This window comes from Gallus gallus, chromosome 3 (assembly GCF_016699485.2).
Source record: "Gallus gallus isolate bGalGal1 chromosome 3, bGalGal1.mat.broiler.GRCg7b, whole genome shotgun sequence".
NCBI classification, from domain to species: domain Eukaryota; kingdom Metazoa; phylum Chordata; class Aves; order Galliformes; family Phasianidae; genus Gallus; species Gallus gallus.
In genome coordinates, this window is record NC_052534.1 from 107614583 (window position 1) to 107635866 (window position 21284).

The window sequence follows — 21284 nt, forward strand, 5'->3', positions numbered from 1 at the left end:
AAGATGGGATCAGAGTAGTCTGTCCTTTTATATGCAATCCTTGTGTAAAACCAGTGTTTCCCTTGGAAGTTTGCAAAGGAATCCCTGAAATATCCCTTTGGACAACAGTCATGGGGCTTTATGTTGCCACTCCAAATCAGATAATAGCAGTTTTTCACCAGTGCTCACCCAGACTGGAATTCAGGTTCTACCCACACTGTAGCTGTGATGGAATCCACAGCTTTCTCCAGCTGTAGACTTCCAAAAACCAACCAGTTCCACTGTGAGAAGGGAGCAGGAGGGAGGAAAAGGGAAGGGTGGGGAAAGGTGAACTTGGGAAGGACTCAGGAAAATGAGTGCTACCTCTGTCAGCAAAGAGGCAGTTCTCTGTGGGAGGAAGGAGGGCTTGGCTTATGTCACATACCTAAGTGATTTCCCCCTTAACCATTAATGGGGCTTGTGTTAAGATCTACTCCTTTGATGATTTCCGTGGTGTGAATGCACAGAACAGCTAAGTCTCTGAAGGGTCCATCCTGTCCCCATTCTGGCTTGTTTAAGTCCTCTACTGGTAGAGCTGAGCTGGTGTGACATTACAGTGAGTGACAGCTGTGTTGGCTTTGAGGTCAATCCGTGTCACTGTCACACCATGCTCTTGACATCGCAAGGAAAAGGGAGACAAATTCTTCCACATGCTTTGTTAGCAGGAGACTGGTGAGCAAAGGGTTAAGTGGCTTTGGTTTCTGTGTCTTTGTAGGGATGTGTGCACATATATATATATATGTATACGGATATATATATATATACAGCCCTTGGTTTGGCTGTAGGACCTCGCGCCCGCAGGCCACAGTCACATTATCATCTGGAAATTGGATAACGACAGCACAATGACAAATCCAGGTTGCTTGCAATAAGGTGCTAATCCCTTTGCTTTAATATCGGAGCAGCGTGTAATGATGTTTGGACATCACTCCAGTTTACTGACGACCCCACTGGGGCCGGCAATAGAAGCATACAACTGTCTAACAAGCCGTCAGGTGACCGCCGTCGTCAAAGCAACGGACGGTGCAATCTAATCTTCCCTCCATCCCTTCCAGCTCCCAATAAGGGCCAGATTATAGAAGTGGCCCATCAACGCTTGGTAACTCGAATCAATTAACGTTAATTCGCACAATGCTATGATGTATTGTGATCACTTTCATTTCAGAGAAGGGGGAAGAAATTGCTATAATTCACCTAAAATGAGGTTGTCTATGGTGCTGAGGTATTAATTGGGTGTCCATATTAAATGGAAAAGGAGCATGGTAGTGAAGGAAAAGTGGATGAGTGACTCTCTTGGCTGCTATTGACCTATCAGAAGAAGACAGTGCCCTTTTCCTTTGCTTTTATCTATTACAGTTTTCCCTATTGCGTGTCAAGTTGATGTATTATAAAAAATTCATTTGGTGACCTTTCACCCCCCTAGCAGATTAAACAATTTCACTGGGATGGCATCATTAACAGGGCCTTGCATTTAATGATGATTTCTCTAAAAGGCCACGGAGATTCGATTTTAAGCTAACAGATTTATTGCACTATTATAACATATCGTAAAAAACTGTACCACCTACGGTCTGGTTTTAGGATAGAAGCTGTTTAAGAGTTTATGTGGAGCTTAAAGTGGTATTACCTTGGGATATGCAGCAGCGGCGAAGCTCTGACCTCCGGCATGATGCTGCTTACATTCAATAAAAGGCATTCCTCCGACAGAAAGCTTTGGGAGTGTGTTATGGAAGAGAACCTGGGTTAGCTCCTCTCCACGAGCAGATAGAGTTCTAAGTACAGCTATTTCCACTCAGCTCCAGCCATTAATGGAAGCTGCTGATGAAGTTGGAGAGTGTCTCCCTCCTGGAGGATGGAACGGTTCTGAAGGCTCCTCTGATCCTACCACCCCCTTGAGTGGATCCAGTAAGGTCCTCCTGTCTGTTTTTTCAGGATGACCTTGCATTGCTCCAGCCTGTAGGACCCTGCCAGTTGCCTCCAGCAGGGAGCTGCTCACCTTCAGCCTTTGGTGTCACTGGGGTCATAAAGTAGAAAAGGAAAGCTATCTGAGCAGGGGGGAAAGTTGTCCTAATGTGGGAGACGTGTCTGGATGTTCCTGGGCCACTCTTTCAGAACTTGTTCAGTCTAACCAACTTATCTGATGCTTTCAACCGCCACAGAATATCCAGCTTCTAATGAAGGCATCTTTGCTTCAAGAAATGAATGCCCTCCAAATGATTAGATAAGGAAGCATATTCCTCTTGTCCAGCCTTGCCCACAGAGCATAGCTCAGTTCCTTGTTTCTTACCCCAGTTCACACCAACCCAGGCCCCGTTGCTATGTCTCCACATGCATGTAGGTGCTCAGGTTTTTGAATTTAGGTCTTACTGGCTCAGCCTACACATAACATGAGAGACATCAGCAACCATGGGTCCTTTTCTGCCCAACAGCCCCATCCTCATAAATAGTGTAACTTTTTTTACTTGTTTATTAGCTGAATAAACAAGTAAAAAGTGAGTGAAAAGCTGAAACCTGCTTTCCACTGTAGCTTCTGTTGTTGTCTATAACATGGGAAATCATGGGAATCTGATGAAATATCCAGCAGAAAGGGCACAGGCACCTAGTGTATGGCCAACCTCATCTCCACATGACAACAGAGGATGGTTCTCCAAAAGGCAAAGCTACTCACAGCCATTCCAGAGAATCTGCACCTACTTTGCTGTATAGAAGTCCTCAGACTGTGTGTCTTTTCACTGTAACAGCATCTTCCTTGGCCCTGCCACCTCCTTTCAGGAGCAAAATAAAAACCTCTTGGTTTTACCAAGTGATGCATCTTGATGTCATCAGTACCCAAAATTCTTCCCAAACTCCTTCCACTTTCAAAGATGTACTGATGCCACACTACTAGTACTGCAGGCATAATCCAGACAATAGTTTAATTAATTTAATTGGCTGTGTTCATGAGTAAATTAAATATGTAAGGGACCATGCTCTAGCAACAAGTTCAGATTATATGAATCAGCCCATGTCCCTAAAATTAAATCCTTTCACACATCATTTCAGAGTGGCCTCAACCAATCTGCCTGGGGAGAAGAGTCTCTGTCTAGCTTCTAAACCATCTGGGAGATGTCTTAGGCTTTGTTATTGGGCCAGAACCAGAGCCTGTGATGGGCTGTCAGTCTGCCATGCCTCAATACCTGCAGTAGTTGCTCTAATTTCTATGATCTCTAACTTCCTTGATACTAAACAATTGGACTTGATGATCACAGAGGTCTTTGCCCACCCAAATGATTGTATGATTCCAAAGAGCAGACACTTGCTTTCCTGCAGATCCTCAGCATCTTCATTAGATCTCAGCCCTGATGGTGGAAGGTTTGGGAGCCTGATCCTGGGGTTACTGCTGACCCATGTATCATGAGCAGTGCCTGTTTGCTTGCCACTTTTAGGAGAGCTGCAAGGCACTGAGAAGCTGAGCTGCTTGCTGTCAAGTGCTGTCAGCAGGGGATTTCAGACCAGCCTGCTCCTTCCCAGTGTGAGACTTCAGGGTGGTGACAAAACAGCATGCTCTCTGTGTCCATCATGAGGAAGGCAGATTTCCTCACTCCAGCCCTTCTGAGTCACAGCAATTTCCCATCTCCCAGAGGCAGAGCTGTGCCAAGAAAACCTATTTTCCTAGCAGCACAAATCAGCAGGGAAGCAGCAGGGTGCTCTGGTCTTCCACACCAATACCCGAGCACAGGAGAGCGACTTGCTGCACACAGGGCTGCACCCCGAGGCAGAGGCTCCCTCACAGCAGGAATAACACTGGGCCATGTGGAATATAAATGCCATGCTCTGTGCTATGCTAGCTGGATTCACATCACCTGCAAACAAACATCAGTTCTTAACCATGTCTATGTGTTACTTTTGTGCCTTTTTGTTGTTGTTGTTGTTATGATTGGTTTCTTTTTTGCATCTTCCCTTCCCTTCCCTTCCCTTCCCTTCCCTTCCCTTCCCTTCCCTTCCCTTCCCTTCCCTTCCCTTCCCTTCCCTTCCCTTCCCTTCCCTTCCCTTCCCTTCCCTTCCCTTCCCTTCCCTTCCCTTCCCTTCCCTTCCCTTCCTTCCCTTTGGGAAGGATGTGGAGTCGGGGCATTTCATTCCAACCTTTTACTTGCTTTTTGGCAGTTTTAAGGAAACTGGGGAGAGAAACATCATGCTTTTTTGTTTTGGGGGTTTTTTGTTGGCCTAAGAAGCCATGGCAAGATTCACTCGAACTTATCTGGATTCCGTTGGAATCAGACCTCACAGAAATTGCTGAACTCCACCATATCAGGAGTGACTTGGTGTGTTGTGCCTGGAGTGGGTTCAAGTTAAAGTGCTGAATGCTCATTTATGGAGGAGGTAGAAAAGAGCACAGCTTAATGCCTTGGTGCCTTTGACATGGATTTCCTATGTATCATTGTCCTTCTGAAATTTTCACACTCAAAAAAAAGAAGAAAAATGTTTTCTTGTTTAAATCCTTGAGTCAGCTCTTGAGACTTCAGGTGTCATTAAAGCTTTAATAGCTAGGATGAGAGGGAATGGCCTCAAGTTGCTCCAGGGGAGGCTCAGGATGGATATTGGGAAAAATGTCTTAGATATTAGATATCTTAGATATTAATATCTTAGATATTAGAAAATATTCAGTGGTAATGCCCTGGAAAGGGCTGCTCAGGGAGGTGGTGGAGTCACCATCCCTGGAGGTGTTCAGGAACCATTAAGTCATGGTGCTAAGAGAAATGGTTTAGTGGGGGAATATTGGTGATAGGTCGATGGTTGGACTGGATGATCTTAGACGTCTTTTCCAACCTCGGTGATTCTATGATTCTGTGATTTTATTTGGTCTTCCAGTGTCCATTTTTCACGCCAGTATTTTTCTTCAGCTGCAACATAAGCCCCTTCTGCTTCATAATGCGTAGTAACACCCCCCTCAAAAATCAAACCCTGAGTTAAACCTAAGGAAACTGATATGCCATACATCTTCTGTTTGTAAACACCTTTAAGCAAGCTCTAGAGATGAATGAGTGCCTTTCTTCCTTTCATTTCAGACAATATGAAACCCCCAGTCGCTTCACAACAATTGCAGATTAGAAGTATATATACATATACACATATATATGTAAAAGAGATACTAAATGACATAAAGCACTGAGAGAAGGAATGAAATGATGTAGGCTCAGAATAAAATGTTGATTCTGTATTCAAATGCAAAAGCCCTCTCCTGGGATTCTCTAATTTAAATTTCAAGTCCTGAAAAAGTGATGTCTTTCAGTGTCTGCATACTGCTATATACAGGTACACAGACTTCACGGATAATGAAAGGTAGTGCAGGAATTATAGGATGCAGAAATGTGTTAAAGCACTGTAAGTGCTGTGCTTGTGTAGAAGAACTGAAATTTTGTTTTTAGAGAAGCTCAAAGATACTTTCTGGAAGTGGTTCTGCTGGACAGGAAGTATTTGCAGCCTCCATCATTCTCAGTGCAATGGAACAGAAAGTTTGGGGGCCATGGTATTACAGTTCTCAGTCCATAATTTCCTTGTCTACTGCATAAGAGCCATTTATTTTTTACATTTCTCAGTTTCCCATCTGTAAACTGAGGATAGGTTCAAAGAGATCATTTATTGGTATTGATGTCTCTTTGAAATGATGCCTGTTTCACAGTTTCATGCACACTGCTCTCATCCAATGAATCAAAGTGCCACCATAAGGTTAATCAGTAATTTTTTAGTACTACTCATGTCAGACATGGAGTATTGAATCATAGAATCATAGAATAGTTTGGGTTGGAAGGGACTCTTAAGATCATCCAGTTCCAACCCCCTGCTATAGACAGGGGCACCTCCCTCTAGACCAGGTTGCTCACAGCCTCATCCAACCTGGCTTTGATTGGATGGGACTTTGAACAACGTGGTCTAGAGGGACCTTTTCTATGCAGACAGCATAGTAAAAAGTTCTGTGAACAGAAAGTAACATAAGGCTCAGTTAATTACCTCTGGGATTAGATTTAGGTATAAATAGCAGTAATTTTCTGATTTACTTATTTATTTGTTTGTTTACTTTTGCATGTGAAACAAAATGGAAGCAGACAGCACCCAGGAACTTGTTTGTATGTGAGGCCCTATAGCATCTCTGTTCGTGTGCAGCCTTCGGATGGAGAAATCGAAAAGCAGCTCCCTATACAGCCACAAATCATTTTCTTGGATAAGAAGGTAGGATTTGCCCCTTTGTGAGTGGACATTTTTATTCATACTATGTGATTTTGACGTTTCCAAGCAATCCAGAAGCTATGAGACTGACCTAAGTACAGCGTAAAATAGCTGTACAAATACATATGACAAAGGATAACATAAATAAGCAGTCATTGGTTTTGTGAGATGTCTTTTTCAGCTTTTTCCTGTGAGGGTTAGATCTGTGTTGTAGAATCAGTCGTGTGCAGTTTTCTGACATGGTCCTGATACTTAGAGGATATCTTTGAGGAATGAGAGACCTTCAACACAGTCATGAAGACTGACATTCTCAGCTGGATGGGGCTCTGAGCACCTAATGGAGCTGTAGGTGTCCCTGTCCATTGAAGGGTGGTTGGGCCAGATGGCCTTCATGATCTCTTCCAGCTCTAGTGATTCGATGATTCTGTGATGACAGGGAGTGTCTAATGATGCCTCCTGATCTGGCCAAGCAAGTCTGCACAATGCAGAGCAGTGCTGTGTGGAGGTCAACATATCTAGAATGTTCTTGGCCATTCGTGTGATGCAGCACAGCCATGTCAACACAAGTCTTGGAAGCAGTAGACTAGGTCCAATGAATCCTTCATTGTTGGTGAATTGCTGTTGTTTTACAGTAAAGCTGGCTCTGGATATCCATTCAACATGAGACTTGTTTTACAACCGTTAGGCATGAGACCTCCAGCTTCTTTCTGTTTGTCTTCAGTCCCCTACACATACGCATCTTGTGCTTTGGGCTGTGCAACGTGCGGCTCAGCCTGCAGCTCCTGTAGAAGGAGTTTTCTACTACTAGGGTGAACTTAGAAGCCAGAAGATGATGTCAAAGTTATCTACTTAGCTTAATTCTTCTGTCTTGTTTTTCTTCACAGGGTCGAAGAGTTGACACGCTGGGGCCTCCCTCAGAGCCCTGGGTTGTTTCAGCTCACCTCAAGGGCTCCTCTGAGGCTGTGCTAAAAGGTTTGGACGTGTTTTCTTATGGCAAGAGTTATAGCATAGCATTTATGGGAAGTGACGTTGATGAATTTATGGTGAAATCCTCCCAGAAAAGGATTGGGTTTGAAAATTAGCCTCAGTGATAAAAAAAAAACAAAACAGGAAGAAGTTGTGTGGACTTCCAGGTTGTATCCTTATACAAAGTGTTTTTGTATTCTGGCAACTTAAAGGGAGCGCATCCAGTAGTTTATCTTGAAAACATGTATCTTAGATCAAAAAATGAACGAATGGAGAATTAGAAATCCCAATACCTGATTTTCAGCTAATGTTAATTAGGGTAATTTCCTCAGAGTCAACGACAATCTGTTTGTCCTAGAAAATGATCAGGCCAAGTACAGACAGAAACAACTGCCTATTGTTTTTAATTAGCATACTTCAATGTGAAAATGTTTTTCATGAGGGATTTAAATGTTTCCCTTCTGGTCCTCATTTATCAAAAGACCTGAACTCATGATTAACTCTAAGCATGTGAGTATTTCCCTTGAGGTTATTGAGACTATGAACGCACTCAGATATAGATCCTTGTTTAAGTATAGTGCTGAACCGAAAACCTGTGGATGATCATATGCTTGTAAACTAGAAAATGGAAATGAAATCGATTATAAAGCATCATAATGTTAATTGCTAAAACCTTTAAATGTAAGCAAACGGTGTGCATGCTGAATAGTGAATCTTCCTAATATCAGTAAGGAATTGTTTGTAATAATACAGCCATATATGAGTTAGCTTTAATTAAAAAATTAACATTTGGAGAGGATAAGTGTTTCTCATGCCATAGATCAGAGCTTCTAACCCTTTGGGCCCAGTTCATGTTTTTGTTAATTAGAAATAGCTCCTACCTCGTCATAGTTCTGGGCTTTCAGGATGGAAAATTCTTTAGTCTTTTCTGATGCTTTTCATGCCTTCTTAGGGAATCTAGACTAATGTAAATCTGGATGAACTGCAGATTGTCGAGTTAGCTACTGGCCAACAGTGAAGGAAGGAAGGAAGGACGGAAGGAAGAAGGAGGGAAGGAGGGAAGGAGGAAGGAGGGAAGGAAGGAAGGAAGGAAGGAAGGAAGGAAGGAAGGAAGGAAGGAAGGAAGGAAGGAAGGAAGGAAGGAAGGAAGGAAGGAAGGAAGGAAGGAAGGAAGGAAGGAAGGAAGGAAGGAAGGAAGGAAGGAAGGAAGGAAGGAAAAGAGAAGAAATGCAAGACAGCACGAAAGAAAGAAATAAAAAAGAAAGAGAAGTCACTGCAGAGAAATGCAATTCACATTCTTTAAAAGATACATGCATCAAATTAATAGTCAATAAACTCCAGCAAAGAATGAACTGCGTAGTACAGATGTTCCGCATGTAATAGTTTGCTGCAGTTTTTCCTTTGACAAATGTTCTTATTGTACTCGTCTTTTGAAGCATATGAAAGCAGCATTTAATCGAAATGGGTCCCGTCTAGCACACTGAGGCTGCTTCATCTGACAGCAGCCAAACTGCCTCATGGAAAGTAGTTTAGCATCAAATTAGCTTGCTTCTGTGTTAAATACCAGCTTGCCTGAGAGATCTTTGTGAAGACTCACATATATATCTATAATATTCTGAGCTTTGAAGCATATGTGCCTGAAAGCAGATAGTCTAAGTTGAGGAGTACAGTACAGTACTCCAGGCTTCAGTGCAGACAAGAAATGGCAGTTATCAAGTGTTTGAATGCAGCTGACAGGACCTTCTGTAACAGTGGTGTTATGGTATCAGAGATGAGAGAAATCATGGTAGCCAAGACAGATACTAGCATAAAGAGGATCATATATAGCATGTAGCATGCTTCTGCTTGAAGCTCCCTCTCTGGCAGTTGCTAGCCATGGTTTAGAATTCAGCACGGCAAGAAGAAATCTCAGTAGGCTGTTTGAATGCAGCATAGAATTAAAGAATCATAGAGTCATTAAGGTTGGGAAAGATCTCCTAATCATCAAGTGCAACCCCAGCCCACCTTTACCATGCCTACTGTGTCTCTCAGTGCCACGTCTACCCTTTTCTGGATCACTCTCAGGGATGGTGACCCCACCACCTCCCTGGGCAGCTGTGCCAATGCATCACTGCTCTTTCTGAGAAGAAGAGTTTCCTACTATCCAATCTGAGTCTTCCCTGGCACAGCTTGAGGCTGTCACCTCTAGTCCTATCTCTGTTACCAAGCTGGGATGAGCTCATCCCAAGCCATAGAGAGCTGTGGGAACAAAGGATGTTAAGTGCTGTAAGATATAAGTTGTTATGAGATAAATTCTTGCAGTCAAAAGCCCTATTCCCACTTGCTGAGCATTGCTACGGATGTCTGATTATGAAGTGTCTCACAAAGTTTGCTGCATCCCCACTTTATTTACTATCCAGGGTATTTGGATGGAAGAATGTAAATATGCTCCTCACATTCAGTCTTAATGCACCTTCACCTGTATTTCTTAATTGCAATAAAATGTCAAACCACCTGCTTCGTAAAGCAAGTGGTGACTGCATGTTGCCTCCGAGCAGGCAAAAGTCTGTGTTTGTGATCACTGGATCAACTCCAGCATCCTAAGGAATTTCTGACTTCTCACCCCCACCTGAACTAACAGTTTGGAATTTGTCAGTCTTTCAGATTTTAGCCTTCTCACTCCAAGAGTCTGAAATGAAGCCCAGACCCGATCAACATTGCTCAAGGGCCAGTACTTGGCCAGTACTTAAAAATACACACAATAAAATGGAGATCCAGTTGCAAAGTAAATTACAGATTTTAAAATGAGACTACAAAAATAGAAACTGTAGCACATGTAAAGGCTGGATCAGAAAACATTCCCTTATAGATTAGAACAAGTGGTAAAGTGATGGAGAATGCCTCTCCTAGGTTTCATTTTCATGCTCCCCGTGGAGATTCCCCTGCTAGGTTTCCAACTGAAAATCTCTCATGTGTGATCATAGGGTCATCACCATAGATATTCTTCATGGCCAAATCCCTTTCAAAGCTTCCGGCAGGGTTGGAGAAAGTTCAGAATGCTTTACCAGTAGGATAGGAGGTAATGTGCCCAAATGATGAGGTGAAGCACCTACAGTTCAGTCGGCTATTTCCTGTAGCTGCTGTGGCTGATTCTTTGAGACCATCCATTCAACACAAAAATAGTCTCTCTCTAATACTCTCCTAACTGTGTTTTTTGTTTTTGTTTTTGTTTTTCATAGAATCATAGAATGGTTTGAGTTGGAAGGGACCCTTAAAGGCCATCTGTCCCACTCCCTGCACTGAGCAGGGACACCCACAGCTCCATCAGTGCTCAGAGCACATCCAGCCTGACCGTGGCTGTCTGCAGGGATGGGGCACCACCTCCCCTCTGGGCAATCTGTACCAGTGCCTCACCACCCTTATTGTAAACAACTTCTTCCTATATATCCAGTCTAAATCCCCTCTTTGAGCTTGAAACCGTTTCCCCTTGTCCAATCACAACAGATCCTGCTAAAGAGTCTGTCACTCTTTTTTTTTTTTTTTTTTTTAAGAACTTGAGTCATTCTTATTTGGAAGCTGATGATGGCAGTTTGTTTTTTTAATTGCTCTGCAGGGCTCACTGAAGTACAGGTCATAGGTGGATGCGCAAGCTTTTCCAATCTGGCTGTCTCCAGCTCAGGCACCAACTGGAACCTCGTGTTCACCGTCACATCACCACCAGGTAAGATCCACCTTCAGCACGTTGTTTGATTTGGTAAACGTGGCCAAAACACTGAGTTTATAAAGAGGGTTGCAAGACCGTGTGTAAAGTTTCTCTTCTGCTGTTATATATATGTGTGTATAAATATAACCTGATGCCTATCAGGTAGAAAGAAGCATAGGAGGGAAGGACAGAAATCCTTTCCTACCCTGGCTTTAAACCTATTTTTTTTTTAATTATTATTGTTTTATTTTTAATGAGAAACCTTTGCTCCTCCTAATCACAAGTGACTACTCAACATCAAATGTTCCCTGTGTCTTTGCAAAGGGAGAATGATGGTGCAGGAAATACTAGAGGTGAGCCTCCAGAGGGGGAACATATGTCTGTGTGAGGGCGGATGCAGCTGAACACCCACAGCTCCCATTGCCTTCACTTCAGGGAGAGCAGATGGAAAGTCAGCGCCTCACAGGATCTGACTCTTTAGTGGGAAGTGTGGCTTAAAGAAATGTGTTTTAAAAGCTACTACATGGGAGTCACAGTCTTCTTTTCTCTGAACAGAGGTCAAATGCAGTTCTCTTATGAAACAATAAGCTAGTCAGTGTTGCATTGAGATGTTTAAAGCTGGAAATAAAGACAGCTAGTGCATCCATGTAGGTATGACCTGTGCAAATCAGAGCATTGAACACTTTTAATATGAACTGTAGAAGTACACAGCAAACAAGCAACACTCTTTGCTCATTTGTAATTGGGAACCATGCTGGAGTCAATACAAAGACTTTAATACTACCGAACTCTTCCTGAAGATATTTGCTTATTGTTTGAGATAAACAAACAAACATTAAACAAACAATAGGCATTTGTGATAAATTTTAATGAATATATTTCTGGCATAAGTGATTCAGGCTCCTTCAATTTGGAGACAACTCAGAAGATGCCACTGATGTTGAATACAGTAATCTCAATTGTTTTAATGGTGGTTCCTGGGGGGAGTGGTCTATTCATAGCACTGCTGCATGGTCCTGCTCCTTGTTTTGCAGTAACATTTATTTATGTGATATAGATCCCAGTGGGATCGATCCACCCACTTTCCATTTAAACCAACAGCAGCCTACTTGAAAACTATCAGTGTGAAATGCAACCTTTAAGAGCTCATCTGTGTAGTGTCTTCAATACCTGTGAGGTTACTTCTCTCCTCTAAGCTGAAGTTCATACATGCCTATATCTGCAGGCAAATTTTTCCCAGCTGAAACTTCCTTCCCACACTGTTCTGATGAAGCTCTACTTTATTTGGGTGGACAATAGTGATACAAAGCTAATTAGTTTCATATTAAAGTAGTTACAGCTAGTTATCCATGTCCAGAAACCTCCACCTGGCAGTGCTTTACATTTTTCACTGAATCGATGAAAAAAGGTTTTTCGTTTTTATTAGAATGGGAACTCGAAGTAAAACAAATATATGCATGTTGACGTTATTAAGAAAGTGGGGTTTGGACTGATAACGAGTCGCCCAAGGCCCATGCTGAGTCTAGACTCTAGGAGGACGTTTCCTGTGGGAGTCAACCCAGATCTGAATGTGGCAGGCACCTCCACAACTGAAGTACTTGCATCGAGTTCTTAGGCCTTAGATCATGTATTAGTACCACTGAAAGTACTGGAAAAAGGCAGACATACAGGGGATCAAATCTCCTTTGTATGTCTGATTTTGGAAGTGAACAGTGTTAGTCATCTTCCAGACTTTGTAGCTCAGATGTTGAGACCCAATGAACTCTTGACCACAGATGAGTAGAGCCTGGTTTGATTCTGATCTCATTTGGGGAAAACTGGGATCTCTGAGTGAAGAGCATCACCCAAAGTTTGAGTGCTTCAAAAGATTGAGTATTTACAATGAAATGGAAACTTGCAGCTCTAGGCTGGATGGAGTTTTGAGCAACCTGGTCTAGTGGGAGGGGTCCCTGCCTATAGCAGGGGGTGGTACTAGAGGATCTTAAAGGCCCCTTCCAACCCAAACCATTCTATGATTCTAAGAATCTATGATTCTAAGAATCTATGATTCTTGTTGATACGCTCATTGTCAATATGGTGTGCTTTCATGGATTTAAACTTAATGCTAGTCAATGTTTCTGGATTCCCCATAATTTACATTGAAATAAGTGACATGTAATTTGCAAAAACTGCTCATGAATCAGCACCTTTGTCACTGCAACCAGCTTCTCAGCCTTGCTAGATAGCATATGTGCATTTCCTGCCTGGTCCTGATCTGCTTTGTCTCACAGACACGTATTTTCTGAACATATTTTCTGGGTTTGGTAGTCTGCTAGGTAAATTAATGGAAGAAACATTGAAGACAGTTAAATACAAAGGGACTGTCTCTGCTTCAGGAAGAACTGAATGCTTGACAGCTATTGAAGAAATGTTGTTATGTATTTGGCTTGTCCCGATACTCATTCCTGATCAAATATTGTTGGTCAGTGTTGGATGTGTGGAAGAGTGGACTTCAGTGCTGTTTCTGCATGCATTTTTTAGAGCACTATAATTGTTGGAAGGCTATAGCTTGGTGCTTTGTGAAACCAGTGTCCTTAGTTTTGCAATACACTCTGACTGCTTTGAATTCTCAGGAGCTGAATTCACTGTGCTATCTCAGCCATTTACCATCTTCCCTGTGCCCGTTGGAGAGAAGGCCAGCCTGATTCTTGTTGTCTTACTGAGTGCAATAGCATCTGCATTTGTCCTCACTCTTGTGCTCTGCTGGTTCAAGAAGAACAGAAACAACAGTAAGTTGGAAATGTCCATTAAAATTTATACTTGCAGACTCCCATTTCATTTAACAGATCTCCAGACTGGCTGCAGCAAGATATGGAAGCAATGGTAATACAAACTGGGCAGACTATTTAAGGCTGTATGTGACTTTTATACAAGTACAGCCTGATTGGTTTCCTATTTCTAACATCTTCTGGGTTTGGATAAAACTCATAATGGGTTTGTCTAGTTACATAATCCCTCAGTCTGCTCTTCTAATGACTCTTTCACTTATTTACTCTCTTTGACTCATAAACTGTTGCAATTTCCCTTCCCTTCCCTTCCCTTCCCTTCCCTTCCCTTCCCTTCCCTTCCCTTCCCTTCCCTTCCCTTCCCTTCCCTTCCCTTCCCTTCCCTTCCCTTCCCTTCCCTTCCCTTCCCTTCCCTTCCCTTCCCTTCCCTTCCCTTCCCTAACCCTAATAAGGATGATGCAAAGCCATGATGCTGACCAAGGACCAGTGACATCTTCATTGTCAATACTCAGAGGCAGTGGCACAGCCATGGTCATACCCCATACCATGTAATCTATATCACGTGTCAAAGTGAAAATGGGAGGGCTGCAGCTTCTCTGGACTCTTCCCCTAAGCAAATCTACGTGTTTACTAATTTGCCTTAAGCCTGCTGTTTTTCAGCATTGGTCTTAAAGCAAAGGTATCAGGCTTTCTCAATACAGACAGCATAGTTATTTGGGCAAGAGAAGAACTGAAGATAGGAGCACATGACTGCTACTGTTCAATGGCTTACTCTCTAAATTGTCATCTTAAAATTCTGGGTATGTAGGAAGTTACCAATAATTTGGCTTTCCAAGCATGCTAACAGAGGTTGTGACCTAGCCAAATTTACCAGTAATGCACAGGGAAAGAGTCAGTACACCTCTCAGTTAATAAAGCATTTTAGATCTATTTCCCATTTGTTTCAAAACCTCCTCCCTAATTTCACCAACCTTTTCCTTCAAAGTAGCTTTGCAAATGCAAGCCAAAGAGTTTTTCTTCTAAATTGCATCGTGAGCACCAGCTGCACCTAAAGTCTGAATTTCTGGTGTTACTGAATATTGTGACAACATGAGGGAAGACTTTACCTGAAGAAAACAGGTGGGATTCCAAATGGCAAAACACTAGATGATATGATCATAAAACAATTCTCTCTGCTTTTGGGCAGAAAGAACACTTGTGGATTATCTGCAAATTCACCAGCAATATTTTGTTGCTTGAAATAATAACTGCTGCAGAGCTGAGGGTGGATTAAGACTGATGTGACTATGTGCTTCGTTCCAGAAACGAGGACTAAGAGGGCTGATGTACCACAGGCCAGTACCAAGGCACCCCAAAAGGAAGCACAGCCTCATGCACCTCATGTCCAGCCCTGCTACGATCGAAGACAGAATGACAAGGGTGTGCCTGTTGCAGGAGGTGAGACTGCAGTTTGAGAATAATTCAGGCTTATAAAGAGTAGGACATTGAAATGGTTGATTTAGATCTCTTAACAAACTATAGGCTTGTGTTGGGTCAATGGCTCTGTTCTTCTCAGAACGTCTATCACTTTGTTACCTCTTCTGTGTTCTCCGTGGTGTTAGTTTACTTGGTGTTTTATCTCCTTGTCTCGTAGAATCATAGGATGGCTTGGGTTGGAAGGGATCTTACACATCACCCACTTCCAACCCCCTGCCATGGTTTCCACCACATAGACCAGGCTGTTCAGGGCCCCATTCAACCAGCCAGCACCCCAAGTGTCTCAGTGTCCACCATTTTGTATCCCCCTTAATTCCCTGTGTCTCTGCCATAAACATAAACACCCCTCTTCCACACACCTCCCCAAGACTTGTCTTTTCATCTTCTGCTGATCAAACAAAACTTCTTCTGAGGTCACTGAGAAGCAGACAGCCCCAGGGCATGTAGTTGGCAGCATAAAGTGCTGGCTTCCCTCTCTGCAAGTATGAAATGTTCCTACAGTGGTTGTTTTGCGGTGGAGTTTTCTGGTCTCACCTGCCAACCGTGCACATCTGAGGGGGTTCGGATAACCCTGATGAACCACCCATTTACTCGGTGTGGGGGATTTCTTTTTCCCCCTCCTTCCCCAAGTGTGTGGATTACATAAGAGGCAGGAAGAAGCAAGCTGGAATTTTATCTCCTTTTAATTAGCATCCATCACAAAAACAAAGGGAGAGGGAGAAGGAGAGAGGAAATTCTGCAGTTTATGTGTTTTGATATTTGCTGTACTCCTCCAAAACACAGCATTCAGCTGTGTGCCTTAGGACACATATCTGCTATAAATTCATTTTTTATCTAATTTGTCTGAGATCTAAGCATCCTGTGGAGGTCTGAGATCAAAGGATCTGATTCTGTCTGATGTTGGCTCTGACACATAATGCGTGCTGACTTAGTTCTGTCTATAAACTCGCAGTGGGAGGCTGCCATTCTCCCTTGGCACCTTTACATAGTGAACTTTCATTTTGGCTGGGGAGGCTGACAGGTAGAACGTTGATTGGAGCCGTCATGTAAATAATTCATGGCAGCATTTTTTTTTGTCAGAAAAAGGCAATCCAGCCACTTAAAGTCTTTTAGGAATAGTTGCAAGACAAAAAGATTCCCCGATATGTTCAAATCTAAACAAGGATAACAATATCTTAAGTGAATTTAATACATATGACTTGGAAATGTCTAATGTTTGATTTCCCCTTATTTAAAGTGATGTTGGTTTTGGAGAGAGAGGAAATCAAAGCTACAGTCGTTTTGTTTACTTTCTGCTCTACAGAAAGTTCCCCCCATAAGAGATCCCAGTTTTCTAATACAATGAAGTTTTCAGAATCTTAATTATTAATCACCACAGGAAGTCTTGCGAGGCAGGGTTTTTCTGTTTGATAGGTGCTTATGCAGTGCAAAGGCCAAAGGAGGTGCAGGTCCTGGTTGTTGTCACAGTACAAGTAGCTGAGGATGGGGATGAAGAAGAAAGCTGTAAGCATAGATATTCAGTACTTCAGGGGAGAAGGGATCAAGGTATTACGGTGTCTGACCTTGACATAATAACAAGTCCCCTCAGCTTCACATAATGAACTCAGTCTTGAATTAAATAACTTTTGATTGACTAATGTATGGCTAACAGGAGGGCACCTGGAGGTGGAAGAGTGTGTTGCTCCTTTCTGTAGTCTCTGCTGGTGGTTTGTCACTTACCTCACTGACAATTTTTATCTTATAGCAGTTTGCATTCTGGAGCTTAATTTTACAGTTTTAGGGCCTAACCTATGTCCACTGTTAGAAGTGCTCAAAATCAGGTTGGATGGGTCTTTGAGCAACCTGGTCTAGTGAGAGGTGTCCCTCCCCATAGCAGCAGGGGTGGATTAGGTGATAGCCAGATGTCCCTTCCAATGCAAACTAGTACATGATTCCATTATTCCACTGTTCTGTCGTATATTATCACATTTTGGATGAGACCCTAATAAAGATCATGGAGTCCAACTTCTGATTCTATGAGTCTATGATTCTACAGTTCTACAATTCTATGATTCTGTGATTCACTTCTTATATTGGATATCCCTTTAGTATGCTGTGGACTTTTGATTTGATTCTGTATTTGTTTGCTTTCTCTCAGTGGGAATTCTTGAGCACTAGATTCAAACTGTAGCCCTTTAGAACCTGGCAATTTGAACTGATTCTTTTGAATGCTTTGATTTATTCAGATCTCGTTTTGATGTCTGGTTTGTATTATTGCAAAAATAAAAATAAAATGACTGCCCTAACACTGTTCACTCCTCCTCTACCACCGAAAGATCCCCTGAATGCTTTTGGTTACTGTACAAAATTCCTATTCCACCATTGCCCAGAAATCACTGCCATTTTCCTGAAGAGGGTCTCCCACTCTGCAAACATGATCCACATTCCCTTGTTCCTAGGTTGCTCAGATCAATTCCTCCTTCTTCCTTCCTACCAGTTTTCCATTTTTTTTCCTGATGTATTTAAATTCAGTTGGAATTTCACTTCAAGTTACTGGTGGAGACACTGAATATCTTCCATTTTAGCTTTATTGCCAGGTATTTCAATATATCTCAGCCTCTAAGGGTTATTTTCCTTTGCTGTGTCCTATAAATCTTCAACCTCGAAACTGCTCATATCCAGAAAGCTTTTAGCCTCCTACCATCATCCAAACTTCTTTGATGAGCCCTACTTCCACAGCTGAAAATGGCACCTTTGAAGATGAAGAGGAGAGGAATACATACCACAAAATAACATGAAGCTTTGATATGGGATCAACAACTTGTTTGTGTGTAGAAAGAAGAAAGTTGAAGCTAGTGATGCATGTAATTTGTACTTTAATGAGCCAGTAACCTCTTATTAAGACAATAGTGAGAAAGAAAACTGTTATGCACAGAAACATGTGTGACTACTGAAAATTTACCAAGAACTTTCCAATGGATTTCCAGAAGGCACAGCTGTGAAACTGAAAGCTAGAAGAACACAAATTGAAAGAAAAGCAGCACTTCTTAACTCCTTAGGCGAGTATGAACATGAAGAAATAGGGAAATTTTAGAGAACAAATGAAGACAGGAATATGATGCCAGTCAATAGAGATTCGAAACAAGGGATAAGTAGAAAAGGGAGAAGGCTTGAAAAACCATAGGGCTAAAAGTTGCACTGCTAAGGCTGAACTTCAGGCTCAGACCTTAAAAATAAGGAGTGATAACTCAGCATTTTCTGGGACCACTTGTTGATGAATGGACGGCAAACATCAGCATTGTCCACTGACACATGCAGTAGGTGCACCAGGGCTAGTCTAGACTGGGAATGAGTGGGAAATGTTTGGTTCTGGTATGGTTTCATGGTGATGAAGGAGGAGGATTGCAAGAATTTAAATGAAGCATCCAGGTGAAGCAGGCTGCCAGTCTCTTGGTGTCAACTCAGAAGCCATCTGCTGCACCTCTAAACTGATTCAGTCTCTGCAGTTTGATAACTGCATTATTAGGATGTGGATATTTTGTATTTCCACATGAAAAATGCATAGCATGCATTTTGCTTTTCCTTCATTTTTTTCCATGTTGCTTTGTAAATAGCATTGTGGGTTGCAGGCTCTGCCCTGCGTAAGATTTAGTTCTCCTTCATATTATAGATTTATTCATAGAAATTGGATGGATTGCATAGATGTGTAGTGTTACAATTATTTTCAGTATTAGCAGTATAAAAAATAAGCAGTATAAAAATAGCTAATTAATGATCTGTATTCTATACATTTCATTACTGATCCTTTGTCATAACATCTGATAATCATTTGAAAATGTTGCAGGAGGTGTTTGTGTGTTGACAGTAACAAAGAGCTCTTTGGGTTGCTTTATGCTTATTTGTGGAAGCAGCAGATGGTTATTGGGTTTGAAAACTTATTTCTGACGGGATGAAATTTGTGGCCACTTGAAATAATTGCTCCCCAAAATGACTGCTGTTTGCTTGTTTTTAACAATGTCTTTAACATGCAGTAAAGGAACGGGAGGATCGGGAATCTGAAATTAGGGTTTAAGAATTATTGTGGAGCACAAACGTATTTTGCTTTTACAGAAGTGGAAGAAACTGGAGTGGTGAGACATGAGATGGGACAAGGGAAGGATCTGAGCCCACAGCCGTGTGAAGTCACGCCAGTGAGAAAGGCGAACACCCTACAGCGAAAGACAAGTAACAGAGATATCTTCTCTTCAGCCAGGAAAGGTGCCAATCACCAACAGCCTTTTGGAGGAGCAACAACAACTCCTGGGGACTCTATGGAGCTCCAACAGGCATCTGTCCCGGGGTGCTCTGCCCAGAAGGATGTCCCACAGCCTCCTGATGGTTGTAATGAGGAAAGGGGGAATTTGGATGTAATGTGCAGCCCTCAGGAGGAGGTCAGAGAGCAGATTGCTGTGGGAGCAGCAGCAGAGGGATATCAGAAGTCATGTCAGGAGGTGGAGCAATGACCAAGCAAGCTTTGCCATTCTTGCGGTCAATGTGAAGCTGTTTTGTTTTGTCTCTGTGGTTGGAGGAGTGCGCATACTAGCATGGAAAGCTGGACTGTCATGTTGTGCATGTACAAATGAACCTGTGAAATTACTCCACAGCCAACTGGGAGACCATGGCCGTGTCTAGGCTACTAATCATAGAGCCATAGAATCACAGAATCATAGAGTGGCTTGGGTTGAAAGGGACTTCAAACTTTCTTAGCTTCCAAAAAAATTGGGTGCAGCCAAGTAACCTGTTGAGAATAGTCCTTGGCTTCTGATACCAGTGAAACTCAATCTTTAAGACCTGTTTGGAGGAGTGCTAGCTGGGTCAGGCCAAAGGTAGTTAGGGCTTACCAAGCAATCCAGCACTGCAGATGGGAAAGTTTCCACACCCACAACCTCATGTTAATGTGCTCACACTGATGTAGTCTTAGTAGCTAGAGCAATATTGATTGGAGTGTGTCCCCATATGTACACATATATAAGAATTTTTTCTGATCTTCTCTCGCAACGAACTTCAGTATACACATAAATCTTCTCCTTTTTCTAAGGAAAAACAAATAAACAACTGTTCAATTTCACTGTGACTTAAGCAAGTGTTTCCATGCTTCTGTAGTTAAATCCACCACACCTTTATTTTCTAACACCTCTAAATCACTGACTTGTTATGAGCAGAACTGTTTATGAGTGATAATAATAATACTGATGTGCTTCAGCTGCTCAGGGAATTCCTCTGTGCTTTGGTTTACTGAGCTGGAAGATGAGGAACTTTATTATACTCTCTCTGTACCATAAACTTCTTGGTTACACTGTGCCCTAGTAGCACAAAAAAAAAAATGTATACTCTGTAGGAAAAATACTTATTTAGGAAGGTGAGAAACCTTGATTTGAAGAATAAACCAGGCTTCAAATGGATATAACTAAGATGCAGGTGCTGCTTGGTGAGCTACTCAGTTCTCTGGGGATGGAAGTCTTATTCTAGATCATTAACCCAAAGGGAGCCCCAGTGTGTGCAGAAATTCTCATTCCCTTGTTGTAAAGTACGTGCACCTTGAGTCCGAGCTGAAGGATGAAGCTATGGATGTGCCTGATGTGTACGATGTGAACAGGATGCAGAAGGTTGATGAGAAAACAGATTATGCCTTCGGTGGCATAAAGAACAGTTGGGGTTCAGACCATTTTTCAGACCATACTACCTGCAGGTTCAGGTAAAATGGAATAGCTTCATTTATATTCACTATTGAGGATGTTCTTCATCTGTACAAGCTCCCAAACTGTGCTTTTTCTGGGTGTTTTGTGCGTAAGTTCCAACTGGATCAGCCTGGATAACAGCTGAGCAGTGCTTGATTTCTGATCCTTATCCTCTTCCTGTCCATCAATGCAAGCACAGCCATGAGGACACCCACACTTCCCACTAATAGAAGCAAATCCTATACTCAAGGCACTGATCCTCTTGAAATCATGTCTTTGCTATATGAGATCTTTTTTATTTCGTTTAGATTTCCTTTTTTGGATGAGTTGAGTTTGGCTCTAAAAGTATCTCCAATCTACCACGAGTAGTTCATATCAAGATGTACATGACTTGTACATGGGTTATATGAACCTCAACCTGCCAGGTCTAGCTGGATGCAGGACTGATATTAGTCACAAAAGAACAAATAATACCTT

General features: G+C 42.2%; 1 protein-coding gene across 6 annotated transcripts in view; it reads left to right on the forward strand.

Annotated features, from left to right (window-relative positions):
- Nucleotides 1–20197, forward strand: part of PKHD1 (polycystic kidney and hepatic disease 1 (autosomal recessive)) — a 230830-nt gene extending 210633 nt beyond the window's left edge. For 4 of the 6 annotated variants that reach the window (XM_040697985.2, XM_040697987.2, XM_025149209.3 and 1 more), the window contains 6 exons: nt 6099–6225; nt 7107–7194; nt 10781–10888; nt 13483–13638; nt 14938–15072; nt 19201–20197. In XM_040697985.2, the coding sequence (XP_040553919.1) occupies nt 6099–6225; nt 7107–7194; nt 10781–10888; nt 13483–13638; nt 14938–15072; nt 19201–19592 (1006 nt within the window). In that variant the 3' untranslated portion in view covers nt 19593–20197. Of the gene's footprint in view, nt 1–6098; nt 6226–7106; nt 7195–10780; nt 10889–13482; nt 13639–14937; nt 15073–19200 lie in introns of those variants that run through there. The other 2 variants (XM_040697986.2, XR_005858607.2) reach the window with 2 other exon arrangements.
- The last annotated feature ends 1087 nt before the right edge of the window (nt 20198–21284 follow it).